The sequence below is a fragment of the Phaenicophaeus curvirostris genome, chromosome Z, assembly GCF_032191515.1.
Source record: "Phaenicophaeus curvirostris isolate KB17595 chromosome Z, BPBGC_Pcur_1.0, whole genome shotgun sequence".
NCBI classification, from domain to species: domain Eukaryota; kingdom Metazoa; phylum Chordata; class Aves; order Cuculiformes; family Cuculidae; genus Phaenicophaeus; species Phaenicophaeus curvirostris.
This window is the reverse complement of record NC_091431.1, coordinates 59,868,819-59,887,997: the sequence shown is the minus strand read 5'-3', so window position 1 is coordinate 59,887,997 and position 19,179 is coordinate 59,868,819. Positions and strand designations below refer to the sequence as shown.

At 35.6% G+C, this 19,179-nt stretch overlaps 1 protein-coding gene across 1 annotated transcript in view; it reads right to left on the bottom strand.

Annotated features, from left to right (window-relative positions):
- HCN1 (hyperpolarization activated cyclic nucleotide gated potassium channel 1) overlaps positions 1 to 19,179 on the bottom strand; it is a 202,319-nt gene that overhangs the window by 39,607 nt on the left and 143,533 nt on the right. Inside the window, exon 5 of the mRNA XM_069879907.1 lies at positions 6,708 to 6,854. Coding sequence (XP_069736008.1) covers positions 6,708 to 6,854 — 147 coding nt within the window. The remainder of the gene's footprint in view (positions 1 to 6,707; positions 6,855 to 19,179) is intronic.

Sequence of the window (19,179 nt, the reverse complement as noted above, 5' to 3'; positions counted from 1 at the left end):
ACTGCAGAATGTAGACTTGAGTGTGTGCAGATATTGAAGTAAATATACTCCCCATAGTTCAGGAAATTAAACTGCATTGTCTCAGGGCTCCAGGAAACAGATTTGAGTGTGCACACAGTCTGTTACCATGTCACACCTGCTGAGGCAAAGCACCTTAAAACACAATAATCCAATCACCTGGTGATTGTCTGCCCACTTACAACATTAAAATGGCTCATTTGTTACTATTTTTAACCCAAAAACTATAGTCCTTTCTAAGAGGTTTTCAGAGGTTTGCTTAAGCCTTGCATACTTAGACTAATTTTCAGATATACCTCACAGATATCTTTGAGAAACTGCAACGCTTCCTTTTTTTTCAGCATTTGCCAAATAGATAATGCTGTCATCTATCAGCAATTATTCTGCAAGACTGACAAGCTGCATAATTCATTCATGACTTCAACACTACAGAGTATGAACTGAAGTTATGTTTTACCTGTGTCTGTGAAAAATAACTTGAATGCTAGTGCGTAGTTCATAGAAGCATCCACTCTCTCCATGTAGATGTATAAAGAGACACTTGGATGAGTTCCAGTATGACTACATTTACAATTTTGATGCATTTTTCCCTAGTTCTCCTCTTTAAGCTTTCTAGCAAGCTTCACCACATAAAAGTGCAGTGGATTATAACGGAAGAATGTCCTCTTTGTCTTTTATGAGATAAATTTATGGAGCTAGGTTGTTATGGAAGCAAAATATTTGGAATGTCCAATAATTTAATATTGATTCTGATACTTTGTTATCTTTATACTCTGATGCTTTTTAATAAACTTGTTTGATTTTCTACAATTATTTTAATGTTTGATGGCCTGTATCCAAAAATCATAACGGCTACACTCTTAAAAAGGATTGAAGCATACTAGGGTCTAATCACACCTCATTTAGCCTCAAGCTATTAACTCTAGTTATTTTTCATCCTTTGTGCTTAAGATTATAATTTGGTTTAAATAAGAATATAATCTTTTCCAAATTCTAAAGAAAAAACATTAAATAAAAGGAAAGATAATTAGAAAAGGAAGTAAGTTTTAATGGCAAAAAGGATAAGGTTAAGTACTGGAAAAAAATGGTGAAGCTATCAAATTGACAATTTTAAAAATAATTTGAAAATACTAAAAATTCTCTAAAAAGAAACTTGATTTGTGTACATATATCAAACTGATCTGGTTTTAGTCCTGTTTTCACTTATATACAACTACTATTGTCAACTACAAATCCAGTAATGGAATCTTTTCACTATTTTATTTTATGTTACGCCTGACTCATAAGGCTGTAATAGGTACCATACTGTACTTACATCCACCCCTGCAGGAAAAACAAAGTCCACAAACTTCACATAGCTCTGCTCAAGTTCAGAAATAGTACCGAAGAAGCTTGTTAAAAAGAAACCAAAAGCAGTTTCTTTTGGGCTAGTTGGAAGTTACTGATGGACAGCAATACTAATTGATACACCTAGATACATAAATAAAACAACATATTCATTACCCCTTAGGGTTTAGCTCTGGTTGGCAGTGACTACAAAAGCAAATTAATGTTAGGAATTATTAGGAAAGGCTGGCTGCAGATCTGGTGCTCTCATCTCTAAAAGGCCAGGAAAAATTATTGAGAATGGCTTCCATGTAAGAAAGAATTAAGTAGAATAGATCTCTTTGCCTTCCAAAAATATAATTTAAGGATATTATAATAGAAGCCTATAAAATTTTAACTGGCATGTGAAGAGTGGGTAGGAATTGACTGTACTATTACTTTTTTTACATGAATTAATGGCCATCAAAACCAAAAAGCTGTAGGAGTCAGGTTTAATCCCAAAATGAGGAGGTGGATTCTCATGCAGCAGTGTACAGGTCTGTGCTCCTTGCCAAAGGATGGTGTGGTTGCAAAGAGACTACATGGATTCAGAAAGAAGAGTATAAATAAGTAATTAGAAGATAGATATGATTATACAGTAGAGACAACATTTTCAGAGAATCCCCTGAACTGAAAAAAAATGGGAGTCTACGAGAGTTATCAAGGAATATACTATATGTGCCGTGTTCTCATTCTACTATGGACATTCACCTACAGTCACTGCTAGGAAGGCTGGTGGCTTACTGCCAGAGCTGAGCCACTGACATTTCCTACGCTCTTTTCTTAGATGAAACTGCTTACTGATATGTCTTTAAACTTTTGTAATTCAGAGGTCCTTTTGGAATAGATTTCTCTTTTGGGTTGGTTAGGGGTGGGGCTATTTATATGTTCTTTTGCACTACCATTTTAGTGACTAGGGCTTTCTGACACCAAATGATGTCCAAGAACACAGGTAGCAAAAGCTCCAAGTTAAAACACATAACATTTATAAAAATTCACAGATATCTCTGCTAAAGAACCAAAGATTATATTTTTATAAGGAAAGCATGCTAATTGCTACCAATTGCTAATTACTACCTCAAGAAATGAGGAAAGGAGATAGTTAATTGCAAGTATTATTAATAGTAGAATCTATTTCCCATGTCAACTGATGTTTGAAGATGTAGCCTTTCTTCTAAGCTAGTCAGCTAGATTTTCTTTATAGTGAGAGTGTGCGGGGCAGTGGTGGGGGTGAGGGAGAGAGTGGGGTAGGTGCTTTGTGCACAGGTCCTGATGATTAGCTCACACCTGTTGTAGAACTTCAGTGGAGCTACAGATAGGTTCAATGATTCCAGCCCACATGGCCTGGAAGAAATAATTCAAAGTCTTCCATCCCTACTGTAATTGTAACTGCCAGGAGTCTTCCGACTATCTGATTGTCAAGAAGTCTGCATAGTTATTACGAGATACGTCTAACCGTGAAAAGGGGGATAAACTTTTCAGCAAGTCAAATTTCTGAATGTAATGAAAAGAAAACTGAAACTCCTTATTTTCATCATAGAGTACCCTTCCTAAAGAACTGATTATAGCACACCACATATGGCAATGCACGGTTGATTCAGTTTGAGTGTGCAGAGCTGAAGATATACAGTTAAAACTACATTACTATGGGACTAATGATGAAACTAACTCAACCTGGGAGAAGATAAAGTTTTTATGTCCCGTGTCGACCTTAGTTTGCAGTCATTGAAGGGAATCTCTTTATTAATACAAACTTATCCTTGAATGATACAGGTCAGCTTTACTCAGTTATTGAAGCATCTAGAGAAAGCCTTGTAAAATGTAAAAAATATTCAGCAATCTTTTTAATCTTTTTCTTCTTTTTATGAAAGCCTAGTTAATTCCATGCAATACACATCACTTCTGTTACCCAACAAAGTTATCCAGTTACAAATATGTACTGAGGTTTTTCTGAGATTTTCGGTATCTTAATCATCTAACCTACTATGAATTTTCCACACATATTTTTCAGGAGCTCAGTAAAAGAACACCCACTCTCTTTTACCAAAAAAGTCTTACCTCTACTATAAGCATATATAACTTTATTAGTCATTTTAGTTTAGTTTAGTATTAATTTAGTCATTTAGTATTAGTTTATTTGTCACATAAGAATTAGTTTTACAGCAAATTTTTACTGCTAATTCTATGTCATTTAGCCATTTTTAAAGGCTATATTTATATAACGCATAATTACTTCCCTGCTAAAAAAGGAGCCAAAAGTTTAAAACATCAACCATAAAAAAGATCATCAGTCCTAAACAGAGCCTGGATGTGGAAAATTTGAGCTCGTACAGTAAACTTGAATGGCTGAGAAAAAGGAGAACTGAAAATACTTTTATATTTTTCATAATATTTGATGATATTCGTGCCATAATTATGCAGTAGTTTATGTGCTTTCTTTTGTCCTGCTTACTGTAAGTAAGGAAATACTGGTTTCAGTTGAACACCTTCATCAGAAACTACTTTCATCAAGCTAAGTATGCCCTGTGGAGAGTCTGAATGTTTGATTTTTACCCTATGATAAACTCAAACCATACTAAAACACAGCATTCTTTAAAAATTTAAGGAATGCAGTAAATATTTATTCTTGAATGATGCAGCTAGGGTATCTGTGCTATCACCTGGATGTTATAGCCTTGTTCAGTATTTGGCATTTAAGATGGTATATCCAACATAAGCAATTCTGATCTGCCTTTAGAAGGCTCTACTTTATTATGCATTAGTAACATCAAAAAGCCACTACCTGCACTACCAAACTACACTTACTGAAGTGGTAGCTAACACAAAATTGGAAACTGCTTGACAAAGTAAACACACAAGTGGTATTTTCGGGGTATGAGCATGTGTGCATGAGCTGCCACCAGAATTCGGAAGCTCTTTCTGGAATGGCCACTTTCAAGTTCTCAATTTTTATCAATTCTTTTTTTTTTAATCTTTTTCTGGAATGACTACCATGTCACCACCAGTGAGCAACCTGATTGTAGCTGAGTAAATAATTTTTTCTTGTATGACACAGAGAACAAAGAAGACATGCTACACCATGACCATAGAAAACCCAGAAGCCACTCCTGTGAAATTGTATTCATACTCCGCACTTCTAGTGGCTCATTAATTTTTGAAAGTTACCATTCTTGATCTCTCTCCAAAGTGCTTTTTGTTTTTTAAGCGTGACCAGATTTGCCTTGCTGCTTTTATGCAATAAGAAAGAAGGAAGAGAAGAGGGCTAGAGGAGGGAGGAAGGGAGGACACAAGATAGGGAGAGGAAAGGAGGAAAAGACAGGTAATTAGAGTGCCATAATTGCAAATTTTTGGTAGTAAAAGAAGATTTTTGCAATTGAAGTGTATTAGACTTTGTTTATGGAAGATTGTTTTCCTTAAAAGTGGGAATAAATTAAACAGTTTTTGATGTTAGTGACTGATGCGTCTATACTTGCTTCTGTTCTCTGAAGAAAAGAAAAGCTCCATGCTGGCCAAGATTCATATTTTGACTGTCAGTGTACTCTAGGAATAATTCCCACACTTTTCCTGTCCCACATGATAGATTTTTATAGTACATTCTCCTCTTGACATTTCTATTGCTACCAAGGGGAGCCACAAGGTAAACTGGTAGAGGTAGTGCAGGAGCCAGAGTCCTTCACCTGCTCTCCAAAACACTTACAAATCCACAATATAACAAAAGGGCTCAGGCTACATCTATGCCTTGGAATTAATCAGGCCTCAGCACTGTAATTCAGTCATCTGTACTGTCAAATTGTTAAAACAGTCATAGTTTGGCCTGATTTTCACTTGAGTCATCTAGAAATGACCTAGCAAGTCTGGGCACTGTTCACCACTCCTAGCTGGTATTTTGTAAGGAGGGAGGCCGCTATAAGACTATCATAACACAAACGTAGCAAAACTGTACCAGCTACCCTTGGAGTCTATGAATGGGCAAGGCATTGTTTCTTATAACTATTTTAAATAGAGAACTTGATTGATTTTGGCAATGGATTTTATGATATTTTCCCTCCACAACAAAGAGCAAGATTCAAAGATACAGACAATCCATCACAGACCTATGCTTTCCTTGTGCCATAAACATTGTTAAAATACCTTCAACATTTCCAGAAGTATAGATATCATCCTGTGCTCTGTTAGCTATTATATATATGCATACACATACATTTTGCATATACACACACACAAACAGATACTTAGCACCAGTTCTCCTATGGCAGAGGATATCAGAAGGCATTACTTGGTATTATTGAAAATTACATCAGTTTCATCACATGTCACACTGGCTGTCATTTATTCTTCCCTCTTCTTGTTTCTTTTCTCTTTTCCCTGTTCATTCTTTTCCTTTTCTTCTCCCTGAATTTTTCAACTTTACTCTTTTCTGGTTTTTTTCCTACTTTCAGTAGAGAGTATCAGCCAAGTGATAACACAAAAGTCCTTGAGAAAGTCAGACATGAGCAGCACCCAACAAAAGACAGATTTATATTCCCATAAAGTAGCTACCTCTGTTACAGCAACATGAACGCTGCCTTCCTCTCACACCACCCAACAGAGGGCAGATTTATATTCCTATTTAGTAGCTACCTCTGTTACAGCAGCATGCACGCTGCCTTCCTCTCACACGAGCACCTTGCCAAAGAAAATTCCAAGTGCTTCCGCATACAACATAACAATGTATGTAATGTAACATAACATAACACAACACAACATAACAAAACATAACAATATCCCCCCCCAACTGAAATACAGTCTAGAGTTTTAACAAAAGAGATTTTTTTAATGGCTTGTATATTGTATCTGAATCACCTTCATCTCAAGTAAGACCATCTTAACAAGGATGTTACTTTACAGAATGAGAAAAAATAGCTCTCCCTTCACTTCTGGCTTTCACTGGGCTCATCTGCACAGATAGGTGGTTGGTAAGTAGGGAGAGCAGGAAAAACAAAACAAAACAAAACTTTCTCCAGGACCACTCTATTCCAGCTCCTCACTATTTTAAAAAATGGCAGAAAAAAACATGACCTTTTTCAACAATTAAGGACAAGATTTTACTCTCTGACATTGTTGCATGGTAGTGACTCTGACAGACTGGTTCAGAATAGAATATAAATCTGCCTATTTCCTTGTGTTGATCTAATATAAAATTAATTCTCCTGGTCATTTGTTGACTAGGTAAAATGAGATTAAAAGTTACAGAATAAATCAGAAAAAAACATTTCAACATAGTAACAGTAAAGATGTGGAAGTTTTCTGCATCATGAAGAACTACTCAAATGCTTTAATCTTACCTCCCTGAGAGGATCATTGAGCTCATTCAAAATGTTTTCTTCATCAAATATCTTGCCTTGGTAGCGGTGCTCATAGTAATCATGGATCTTCTGGCGCATTTCAGCAGGTAACTTGTGGAATGACATGTATTGTTCCACTTGTTTGTACTGTCAGGACAATGAAAGAAGAGTTAGAAAAAAAAAGCCATATTTTTACTATAGAAAGGCACCTACAAAATGAAAATTAATTCATGTATCCAGTTAAGCTTCACATATTTTATAAAGATAGTGTGTTTGTATCTCAGAGAACCTTCATACAAACACTATTTAATTCAGTATTATTCACGTGACAGGACAACTGTAAAATACAAAAACTGCCTTTAGTGACAATAATATTATCCACATTAATGCGTAAGCTTTAGAAGCCAAACTCTCACATTTGTCGTGCGTTCCTTTAATTCCCAGCTATACACCCTTTTACACAGCTATACACCAACACCCTTTTAGTTCATTCCATGCAGCAGACATGGAAATTACACAGTGTGCTTCTACATCTCTAGTGCTACATTCAGAGAGAGTTTAAGGTGTGAAATTTCAGAATTAAGCAGAAACCGTTCCATGGGAGGAACGAATAGAAGAGAGGAAGTGGCCTGGAAAAACAGGCAGGGCATCAAGAAACTGAAAGTGGGGGAAAAGAGATGCCAGGACTCAGGAGACTCACAGACCCTCACTTCATGTACCTTGTGCATTTGGTTTCTTTGTTTCTACTAGCACTCTATCCTGTCTTCTGCTTTATTTGCTGCCTTTCTTCAGAAGCCCTTTTGGACGGTATAATTTTCAGAAAAGAAAGTGCTGAACTAGCACACCCAGAGTTGTACTCTGCTAAACTGCAGGCTATATCTGAAAGCTACAAAATGGAAAAGCTGCCTAAACCGCAAATAGACAAGTACTGCCGGACCTAAGACTCTTTCCCCTCAGATACCTAATCCTTCCCTCAGTCGAGGAGGATAAGGTGCTGAGATACAGAAGGACAAAACTCTTCTCAGGCTAATACGTTAGTTAAAACTTGGTAGAAACTTGGTTCACCTTTGTAAAGAGTCTTAATTTAATTTTTCTCTTCGATTTTTTTTTCATGCTTAATCTGGCAATTTTAACTGTTTTCAGTGAAAAAAAATGAAAACTTAATGCCAATCAGCATCTCTGTAGTGCAATTAAATGAATTTATAATTGCACTCTTTAGAAATGCAGCACATATCCTTTAGCTTGCATAACTGAAGGCTGCTCTGTCCTCTGGAACTGAGATTAGTTTTGCTTAGCAAAGTGGCAAAAGATTAGATGAAACTACAGGTACAACATGCTTTCCACAAATAAGAGGAAAGTAATTCTGCATGGGACTACTTAACAATGTATGATGAATATATAAGTCTAATTTAACCTCTGTACAGCTATTTTGCACCTCTACAGCAAGAATTCTTTGCTCCCATCCTTTAAAAATCTGCATGCTCATCATTGTTTTCTGTTCTGATACAAAGAAATCTATCCATATATTGGGGGTTTAAATCAAAGTTCTGGGTCACCAGAAGAGTGACATGCTTTAGCATAAACAAAGTTATGTTTCTAAAATTACCCTACTAATGAGTCACAGCTAATCTAGGGATTTACTTAGAAGGAAGGGACGTGAGATCGCCCCGTGCTCTACATATCTCACCAAGGTGATAACACAGTCCCAGCTGCTTTGCAGCACTCTTTCTCTCAGCAAAGCCAAGGAGAAGATGCACAATGTCCCCTTCATGTCTGTCTTCTAGACCTCCATTGCTGTGGCCTCATGTAGGGATATGTAACGTGTCTCACATCATAGCACACATGGACAGGCAAAGAACTTCACTACGCTCCCTAGCACAGGGGCTGTACCCCTCTATCCAATCTTGCACACAAAGGTGCTTGATAACCATAATAAAGAGTAATATTTTATATATTTAAATACACATTTCCCAAGAGACCTGCATTTTATACCATTTTATACTGGAATGACCTTGAAGAAGAGAACATTCATACTAAAAGCAATTTGCTTGGCCAGCCGTTTACATTTGCTCCCTTTCATTAGTGTTCTTATTTGAATAGATGTTTTATCTCACACATGCGAATTCTTTAGTAGGCTTTATGCTTACACATGAGAATTTTATGGAAACAGAAAAAATACACCTAGTAGGAATGTAGTGCTTATCCCTAGTGTGTCTCAAAATATTTCCAAATTAATGGTACATATAAAAATAGGGATGGTTGCATATTAGCATCATTTTCTTTAAATATTCTACAAGAAGAAAGTTAGTCTTCCATAATTCCCAGAAATACTTAACCATGTGAATACTATCAAGGTCTCTTTCCATGTCAAAGTATCTCACCCTATGAATGTACAGTTTACATTCATTATCATTCTGTGATAAATCTTCTAATCTTTCTCAGTATGATTTTGGTTCATATTCTCTATCATTCACGCTGCTACTACTCCTGTCTTGACACTGTCATAACAGTCATGTGAAGTGTCCATTCAAAGCTTTTAATTTATTCTTTTCTTCAGTAACTGATATATTTCACCAACTCAGTTCAACTAATAATTGCTTTTTTATTTCTCAGAAAAGAAAGTTCACAAAAGTTCATTTCTCAGAAAAGAAAGTTCACAAAAATAACTTCAAAAGAACTGAATTATTTTCTGTGAAAAAAAATCATGTCAAAAAGACTTCAAAATTCTAATTAGCACTGTGAATCCCTTGTCTAAATTTGAAAATTCAGTAGCATCTTCCCTGATTTTTCTAAGTGTGATTTCATATATGAAGTTGATAAAATTGTCAGTAAAGTGAAATTTTGTCAAAACTTTGTATTTTAATCATGTTTAGAAGAGCTGTAACCGATCTTGCGACATCCATCAGACGTGACACTTGAATCTGCATCTTCATATGTGAATGAAATAACATATCTCTAATGACTCTTCTTATCATGCTGTATCTGGAGTCTTTTCCCTTCTTGATTGAAAATGTGGGTTTGCTTAGGGTTTTGGGGTTTTTTTTGTTTCCATTTGTTTGGACTCCATGTGTGCATGTCTAAAGAGATGTCAGAGGCCTCTAAAGGCAGTGGAAAACTAACTCCAATTTCAGGGTTCTGGAAAACCAGAAAAGAGAAAGAAGAGGCATTCAGGCTAATCAGCAAAGCCCGTGCTGCATGAAGACATGGCAAGACAAAGGAAAGCTAAGATAAACTTTTTTAAAATGAGAACTTTGTTGTTTTGTCTAATGTTACTACACTTAAGTAAGTTTTACTTCTATAAAACCCTAAACATGGTCCAGTCAACCCTGATGTGTTTTCTGGTAATTAAATGCTTTTAGAATGCTTTAAACATCTTCTCTCTTTCCCTGTATTAGTTGTACAAAGAATAAAATATTTTTGGACTTTAATTTTTTTCTCTCTGAATTTCTTATATTATCATAAAAGTAAGCAGTACTCTTGATGCTGATGTTGGTTTTTGTACCTATTATAACTATGTATTTCTGGTCTTTTCAATATCTCATTGAATGAAAGAAATACTGTGCTGCTGACCACTCCTCACATATCTCTTTTTAAAGATGAATATTGAATTACTTGTCCAAAAATGAGTATGCATTATAATATGATTTATATATTGCACTGCCATAATTTCAGTAATTTCTATCCCAATGCTTTATATTTGCCACTGAAATGGAAATGCCTATAAATGTTACACAAATTAACAAATAAAATTGCTGAAATAGTCAAGAGGATTTCCAAGTTAAGTAGTATTTCACAGAGTCTTACTATAAAGCACCATTCAGTTACAACTATTTGTTGTTTTTTTCAGCCATAACCTTATTCATGGGCTCCTTGTATACAGCAAAAAATCTGCTACAGTGTTCCTCCCACAAAAGGCAAGAAGTATGACATCAATCATATGAAGTCCTTACTAGAGTTCATTGGGAAATTGCAGTTTTCCTTAAAAAAATAGGTATGGAAAAGGCAAAAGAGATGACTGAGATCTTTTTAATAGCAATTTGCAACTGTAGCAGGGAAAATATTTTAAAATTAAGTCAGTATCCCAATACAGGTGATAACCCAGTGAAACCAGCAAAATAGAAACCCAAATGCTAATTTCTCATAAGATATTTTACTACATAAGTTGAGCCTACGAGGTCCTTTCCTCATAGTATTTCTTAACTGTCAAGCTGCCCTTTCTAGCTGAAAAAAATCTCAGGTCAGTGTTCAGTCTTTGATACTATAACCTTATAAACATATGCAATACATTGATAGTACCAGCTAAATAATCCACGAAACTAATGATGTTCACATATGGTACCTGGACCTGATCACACCCAAAATATACATTTCAGGAATAACCGCCAATGTCAGATTTTTCCAAAAGGTTAACACTCATCAACTTCGATGATTGACTAGCTTTTCAAAAGACCTAGGTCCCTGCTCCTGCACTTGAACAATATGCCTTTTGCACTTCATACAACAATTTCTTCCACAGTAATAGAGCCTCACTGCTAGGAATTTTCAATTAAAAAAAGTTAAAAGCATCTGTTAAAAAGTTTATGTTTCATTTCTCTTTCCTTTTAACAAAAATGTAACCTTGGCCTTTAACGTACGTTAATAAAATACTTGAATTTTGGTTTTAACATGCTGTGTCACGTGTACACAGGCTAGAAAAAAAAGGAAGAAACAGCATTTTATCTATTGTTTATATCCAGACAAAGCCACAGCCCTATGAATAAAAACTTTCCAATGATGTCTCTAAAAAAAAATCAAATATACTGACTACAAACGTAAAAAGAAAGTAGCAATCATTTGTAAAATCCTTCTGCTGAATTAACCAAGTTATGTCTAACAATTTAAATGCAATAAATTCATCAGTAGCCTTAAAATAGTTTCTAAATACTTGCCTGCCATGTATAACAGGAAAATCTAAGCTTTATTATCATATGCAGGAGATTTACTCACCGAGAAGCAATAGAAAGGCCAGAGGAGGCAATTTGATCAATATGAAGACTTTCTAAACAATGAACATCAAGCAAAGAACCATCACATTTCTGTACGGCTTCCAAACTATGTTAGGAAAAATCAGTTCCCCGAGTTATTTAATTTATTCCCCTGCTGTTGTAAAATATCACAGAATGTAACTCCTTATAAACAAATTAAGCCACCTAAAAGACTTTCTCTCCATTAATATTTAGGAATATTCTTCTAAAAAGCTCAGGGGTCATGTATATAGCTCTGAATCTTATTTGAGATTTCAATCTACATGTATGCAGATGCAGTTTAAGTCATCTACTGCTTAGTGAAAAAAATATCTAGCAGCTCTGAAAGCTCCTGTCCCTAGGTATTTTTCTCTGGAGTGATAGATGGCAATCCTGCCTCCTCCTAGCCTCATCCAAGTAGTCTATACTACTTATTGTTCAGAAGACAGCATACCAGCCCTCTTTTTTTTTCACCCATTCTAGTTTGAATTCACCTTTCTCCAAGTGTAATTACCACAACTGTACATAGTATTTTGGAGGAAGTCTCACTGATTCACAGTTCAGACTATTATTTCTTGCCCTTCTAATGGAAATCCAAGATGTATTGAAATGGTTGTTTGAAGTCATTCTATGAGCAGCTTCATCACTCAGAATCCTCATTTTCTCCTTGCTGCTTGCAATTGCTGTGATTTTATCTTCCAGTTTATAGCAGCAGTCTGCCCTTGAATTTTGAATTTCTGAGTTTCATCCTATTATTCTGCCTTTCAAAACTCAACTCATTGTTTTAATAAAGTATCTCAATCTTTCTATAACATCAGCATCTGAAACTTTATACCATCCTAAGTTTCACTGAACTCCTCAGCACGCTCCTGAAATTATTATGTAAGCCTAGTGATGCCAGACATTGGGAAGAATTTCTTCACCATGACAGTGGTGAGGCACTGGCACAGGCTGCCCAGAGAAACTGTGTATGCCCCATCCCTAGAGGTATCCAAGGCCAGGTTGGATGCAGTCTTGAGCAGCCTGGTATAGTGAGAGGCGTCCCTGCCCAAGACAGGAGGGTTGGAACTAGATGACCTCTAAGGTCTCTTCCAACCCAAACTGCTTTATGACACTACGATTTCGTGCCTCTAGGTATTTTTTTTACCAGGCTTCCTTGTGCCTGATAACTGTAAAACTCACAATGGGCCCAAAACCAAAGTGGGGATAAGACTGGTAGTAGTGAAAGCAAAGAAAACTGCTGTCTTACATGAGCTTTTCTTGTGAGAGCAGGATGACATTTAAGTACACTAAAGCAAAACAATGTTGTGTAGAAGATGGCACTGTCTACACAGCAGATATCACATAAAGAATCCAGAAACTTCTTACACAACCTAATACTTAAATGATTTTTATCTTTGTAAATTTTCATCTGCTACTATTATTAAAAAATCAAATTAATCAAAAGGAAGCAAACTTGATGATCACCAAAACTGGACTTTGAAAAGAAGCTTTTAGAATTATAAAATTAAGACTGTTTTCTTTCTGTGTTAAACAGACTTGAAAAACGGGAACTGACAAAAAAGACTGGAAAGTTATTAGTGTGATACCTTAGTTCAGTTTTCTAAAAGTCAAGTGACTAATTTAAACCAGTTATCCCAGCTCTTTCTCTCATAATCAGAGAGAGATAAAAAGGAACAACTAATCTCATTTTTAAATTCATGTCTTTCTTAGATGGAATAAACTCACCTTTTTCACCCTTTTCTGTCTTTCTCTGCTGATCCTAGGGGAGGTCTAAATGACTAGAACTGACCAATTAGGCATAACCATGCCTTTTGAAATAATAATTTATTTAAAGATCCTAAAATATTAACATTTCTACTGTAATACACACAGATATAGCATGTCATCCATCAGCAAAATATTAAAAGATTACTTTCAATTCCAATCAATTGCACATATAACTGTGCTTGTAAAATTCTAAACATAAAGGAAGAAATTTAATAGAAATGGTTAGCAAAAGAAGAAAGTGAATGGTACAGGGAGGCACTGATGAATCTTTAGTTCTCCAACTATATTTATTTTTGTTATGGAAAAAACCAGACTGCTGCTCTGCCTTAGCATTAGAAGGGCAATAAATGAGGTTCTCTGAATCAAAGCATAGGAAAGGTAGTTAGTATGCCAACACATCACTGAATAACAACTGATAAATTGCACTGGTCTAAAAACTGTCTGAAGTATGAAGGATTTAATCCTAGTGAAGCAATACAATTATAAAATCTCTCCCCTGTCTAATTTTCTAGTAATAACTGAAGTATTTCATATGAAAATAGCTTTTTCTTGGTAAAATGTTTCCAGGAACAAACAGTTTACAATGTTACAAAACAGTTTTACAATTTTTTTTAATCCCTGTGAAAGTTCACTGGCTTTACACACCAGAACTTCAAACATAATTCATGCACTTTCTATGAAAAATAAGCAGGCATTATTGAAGTCAAAATCCTTTCTCTCTGTGCTATTGTGCTGTAAGGCCTTGAAACAAGCTGAAGGAACGAAGGAGCTTTGCCTTTCCTCTTGTCCTTCATTTTGCTGGGCACAAGATTGTATTTTGTACATAGAGGATAGACAGACAGCCTTTCAGGAAAAGATGGTAAGTCCAACAGGGACCTCAACATAGAGAACAGGAAGGATGGCATTCACAATGATTGTTGAAACAAATACAGAATAATATTAAAGCTATCCAAAATGAAAAGTAAAAAGTTTTAAAAAATGTTTGTTTGTTTGTTTGTTTCTGGAAAAAGGATACAACTTTCTTTGAGTGTGAAAAGGTTAACAGATTTGATGGAAAAATTTGCTTTGTGGAGAGTATATTTGGTATTAAAAATATCCACTACCAGCTCAAGCAGCATTAATACAGATCTGTGGAGATAACAAGAGCTGTATGGACAAGGACAGAATTGAACGATGATCACATATTTGCAAAGAATTGCAGCGATGGAAAGGCTTCATGGTATTAACTACATAAGAGGTTTCATTGCCTCTTTCTCAAAATCATTCAAATGGATAAGTAGACTTGGAAAGAAAATAATCATGGAATTACAGAAACAATTAAATATGCAGGAAAAATGAAACATATCAAAATAACTTTCTGGTCTACTTTCTGGTTTATTTCTGGAAATATCTGTAATGTCTACTATGCTTAAATTTGGTATTTAACTGAATGTTGACTTATCACTCAAATTATGTTGATGAAGGATTTTAAAAAATGCAGTTTCATTTGACCAAAAATTCACAGGTAATTTACATCTATATTTCATTTGTTGAGATTTCATTCTGCAGCAGAAGGATAACTGCAAGTGAGCACTGAAAGAATATAAAAGGGAGCACAATACCTTTTCTCCTTATAAAGAAGAAGTAACTTCACTTTTAAACACATTATTTCAGTAAAATATACTTTTCAAGATTAAAGTGATAAGGTTTGCAAAATTCTGTGCAACAGCCAAAAAATGAAAATACATAACTTCATTTAAAGATCCTATTTTGAACGAATACATTGTTTATGTTAAAGTACCTACTTTGCTAAAATACTTTATAAGCTGTTTCAATAAAATTATTCTATCTATTCTACTATATAATGCCACTAAAATGGTATGTGCAATTTACATGTCATAGCCTCCCTATCAAAAAAAGAATGTATCATTTCATATGGCACATTTTCCTCTTTTTATGATATCTGCCTTTCTCCCATAGGAAATAAGAAATCAATTTTCTTATTTCATTCAATAATTTAAGAAATTAAATAATAGATTGTTTACAAGTTTTTAACATTATCTCAACCCAGTATTCAATAGTTCCAACTCACTTGCTGATCTGCATGGTTCTAAGTCCAAATATCACATGATATTGCTTCTGTTTGCTGAAAGATAATCTAATCTATATAAATAAAAACAATGTCTGAAAAATATTCTGAGGCTTGATTGTCCTAGGAAGAATTTGAAAAGCATGAGACAATCATAGACAGCAGGCTACACTATTTTTCCTTTTGCAAGACCTTCCAGTCTATCTTCCTAAGTGGGTTCTATGTTAAGATAATAATAAAAGACATTAAGTTACAGATTAATAGGAAAGGAATGAGAAGAATTGTATAGCTTATATTTATTAATGGCTATTTAACAGATTTTCAGTTCCATTTTCTCTTGTCACATTTATTCCAAGAACCTACTATTCTTCTCTTCTTTAACTCCTTAATGTGTCACCAGCTGCAAGCATTACTCCTAACGCACAGTGGTGTAAATGAGATAAAACTATTATTCCTGATTGGGACTCCTAGTTTAGCCTAGCCCTGGTTTGACCATGGGAGCCTGGGCAGAACATGTAGAGGCTGCAGGATACTCTTACATGCGTCATTTCAGTCTCTAATGGCAAATGGTGCTATTTAATGAATCTGTCGGCGAGTGATAAAAGGTCTACAAAGTTATTATTTCTTCTCTGCAGTCATTGTCACTCATACATACAATCCATTCACCAACTACATACCAAACAATAATGCACTGACTGGGTCTGCTGCTCTGTGTTTGCTGTGCTGATCTCCAGCTGCCAACAGCTCGAATAGAGTGCAGAACGTGATCACCAGCCAGCTGTCTTCTACAGTAAGGGAATCCTACCTTGCTAATGAGTACTCCTTGTTACTGCAAAGCATATTCACATTATGCTATCACAGAATAGGTGAAAGCTTTTACCTACTGCCCTTGGTTGAGGAATTGAATGGTTTTTAGCCCACTGGAGGACAGAAAGGAGAGAAAGGTCATAAACATCTTCCCAATCTATACAGAACTCTGGCTAAATATTCTGAAATTGCTTGTTCTCTTCCATACCACAACTGATTTTTCAGCTGTACAGGAGTGGACTCATTCTACCTAGTATTAAGAATAATCTCTTCAGGCTCCTATTTCATACTCACTAGAGGGCTGCAGCCAGTTTCCATGCACTTGGCCAAAGGTGACTCTTGTCATCCACTGGATATTCAACAAATAATCAAGAAACTTTGCTGTGCTCCTTGCAAGGGTTACTGTATGTCTGGTGTTTGTACAGTTCATCTTTCTGAAGTAATTTCCTCACAACTTTGACTAGGATTATTAGGAAAAGAAAGCAGGGTTTCACATGTTAAAATTTCTCCATGTTTCAAATGGGGACCAGACTCAGCTCCCAATCCCTCTCTTGTACATGTTCTCCCAGCTGCATTGGAAAAACGAATGACTTCCATTTCACAAACACCACTCACTTGAACTTCTGATCTGACTGTTGAGGCACTAAAGGACATTCTCGAGCTGAATAATTGGTCAAACTTGAACTTAGCACTAGCACTAACCTTAACATTACTTATAGGATGATTATCCATGATAACTATTAAAATGAGTAAGCACAGATGGTTCTCAAATGACCAGAAATCTGACTGTGTTCAGAAAAGACATCAACTATTTGGCTATCTTATTTCAGTAGCAGCAAAGTAATAAGCTTACCTGTCCATCCTAAAGTCAGTGAATGGCTGAACTCATTATGAATCCAGAGACATTTCTAGAGTCTGCTTTCCTCACTGCTACTCTGCTTAGTATACAGATATTTTCACAGAAAATAAAAAACAAAACCAAAAAACAAAACATCCCAGCTTATAATCAACCACGGATCAACATAAAAATTAAGTTTCCTGCTGAATGGTGTGAGAGGTTCACTTTTATAGTTCTTCATCATGAGATGGTACTGAAGTGATTTGTCTAACCTGAAAGCTATCATCTGTTTAATATCTATTTTTCACTAATTACCCCCCAAAGAGTACTGTTGCTTGCAAGAATGCCTTAAGCTGTTGTTTTACTTACATACAATATTTAAACACTTCCTTTCAATTGCCACAAAATACAATATCTATGATTGTTCTTTTCAATTAATGTAATTGAAAAATTGATTAAGTTATAGTGAACTGTCTGAATATAATTTCTTTGTTAATTCTGCACTTTATCTTGCTCAAATTTGCTTTTTACTGTTTTAAAAAGGTGAGAGGAGGAAAGGATCATGAAAACTGGGCTTCGTTCCTCTTTTCACACAGGCAATAACAGAACTCTGATTTAATGAAACCACTACCAAAGCCCCGAGGCATGAAAAGGAAAGCATCTCTTCTCCATGCTACTATTGGTGAATTTGTATCAGGTCTAAGGCAGGATAATTTTCTTATTTGATGAGAAAAATACTATACAGATGACAGCTTATTTTAAAGTATCAGGTATGCTATAATGGTCTCCTTAAAGCTGCCAGTTTTGAAGTGAAGCTTAACACCTATCCTGTCATCTTGCACAATTTTCCTTATCTTTTGAATGCTTTGGATATCCTTTTTTGTCTTTTCAATTTGCCTGTGACAGTAAAAAGGAAAATACATTTTCAAAAGTACCTGGAGAGGAAGGAGAGGAGACAGAAGGAGTTATCCCCCACATGTACTCCAGAAGAAGATGGGGTACAGTCACTCCTTCAATTCAGTTCTGGGCATGAGGAACAGTCTGTGCAGCCCAAGAAGCTGTTATGGGGCCATCTGCCCCTGGGACTGAACACACACAATGCTGCAACTACTTTCACGTTGATGGTAAAAACAGGCTGACAAGTGTCAGTCTGATATTTCCTCTTGAACGAAACATTTTTAGATGGTTGAGTCTGCCTCTCATAAGCAGTGTTTTCCTGTGGCATGGGCTTCACCTTACCCCATTGATATTGCAGTACAGAAACACTGCCTAATGCTAATTTCAGCATGTGCTCCGATGTCTTATCTAAGTGGGTATGTTTAGTTGTTAGCCTCTCACCTACAGAAGTCCAGATATTTCAAGAAGCAATTTGTAGTTGTAAGAAAAAGAATATAGAAAAAGGTATAATCAGGTTGAAATTATCTTACTTTATCTGTATTGTTTAATAGTTGCAATGAAAAGAGTAATAAAAAAAAAAGTTTCATTAGCTGTAACAGCTTCTTGGCGATGTGCCAACATCTAAGCTAGTAGCAGCACTAGCACAAGCAAGACAGAAACACTGACACAACACAGCTGCTGATCTTGGAAATTCTGGCTCTGATAAGACCTAATTATGGCTTGCCAGTTATTTTTTCTATTAATTAGAAGAAAATGTCAATTCATCAAAAAGAACTTTTTAAATATACCCATTTTAAAGACACTTGTGTGGCAATAAGTTTATCATGCACAGGAAGCTCTGTCAGGCCTGTCCAAAGCTAAAGGGAGAGACAAAGAGAGTCTTCAGTAAACACATATTGTCAGGTTGCTCAGTTACGGCATATATGTTTTCTTGACCTCTGATCAGAGACGTGAAACTGACCTTCCCTCATTTCATAGCAGTGTCCTACCAATGAGGAAATGATTCATCTAGGCAGGGCATCTCCCAGTGTGTTTTCTGTTTTGCTGAACAAGCATATATCAAGGTAGAGAGAGGCAGAAAATTCTGTT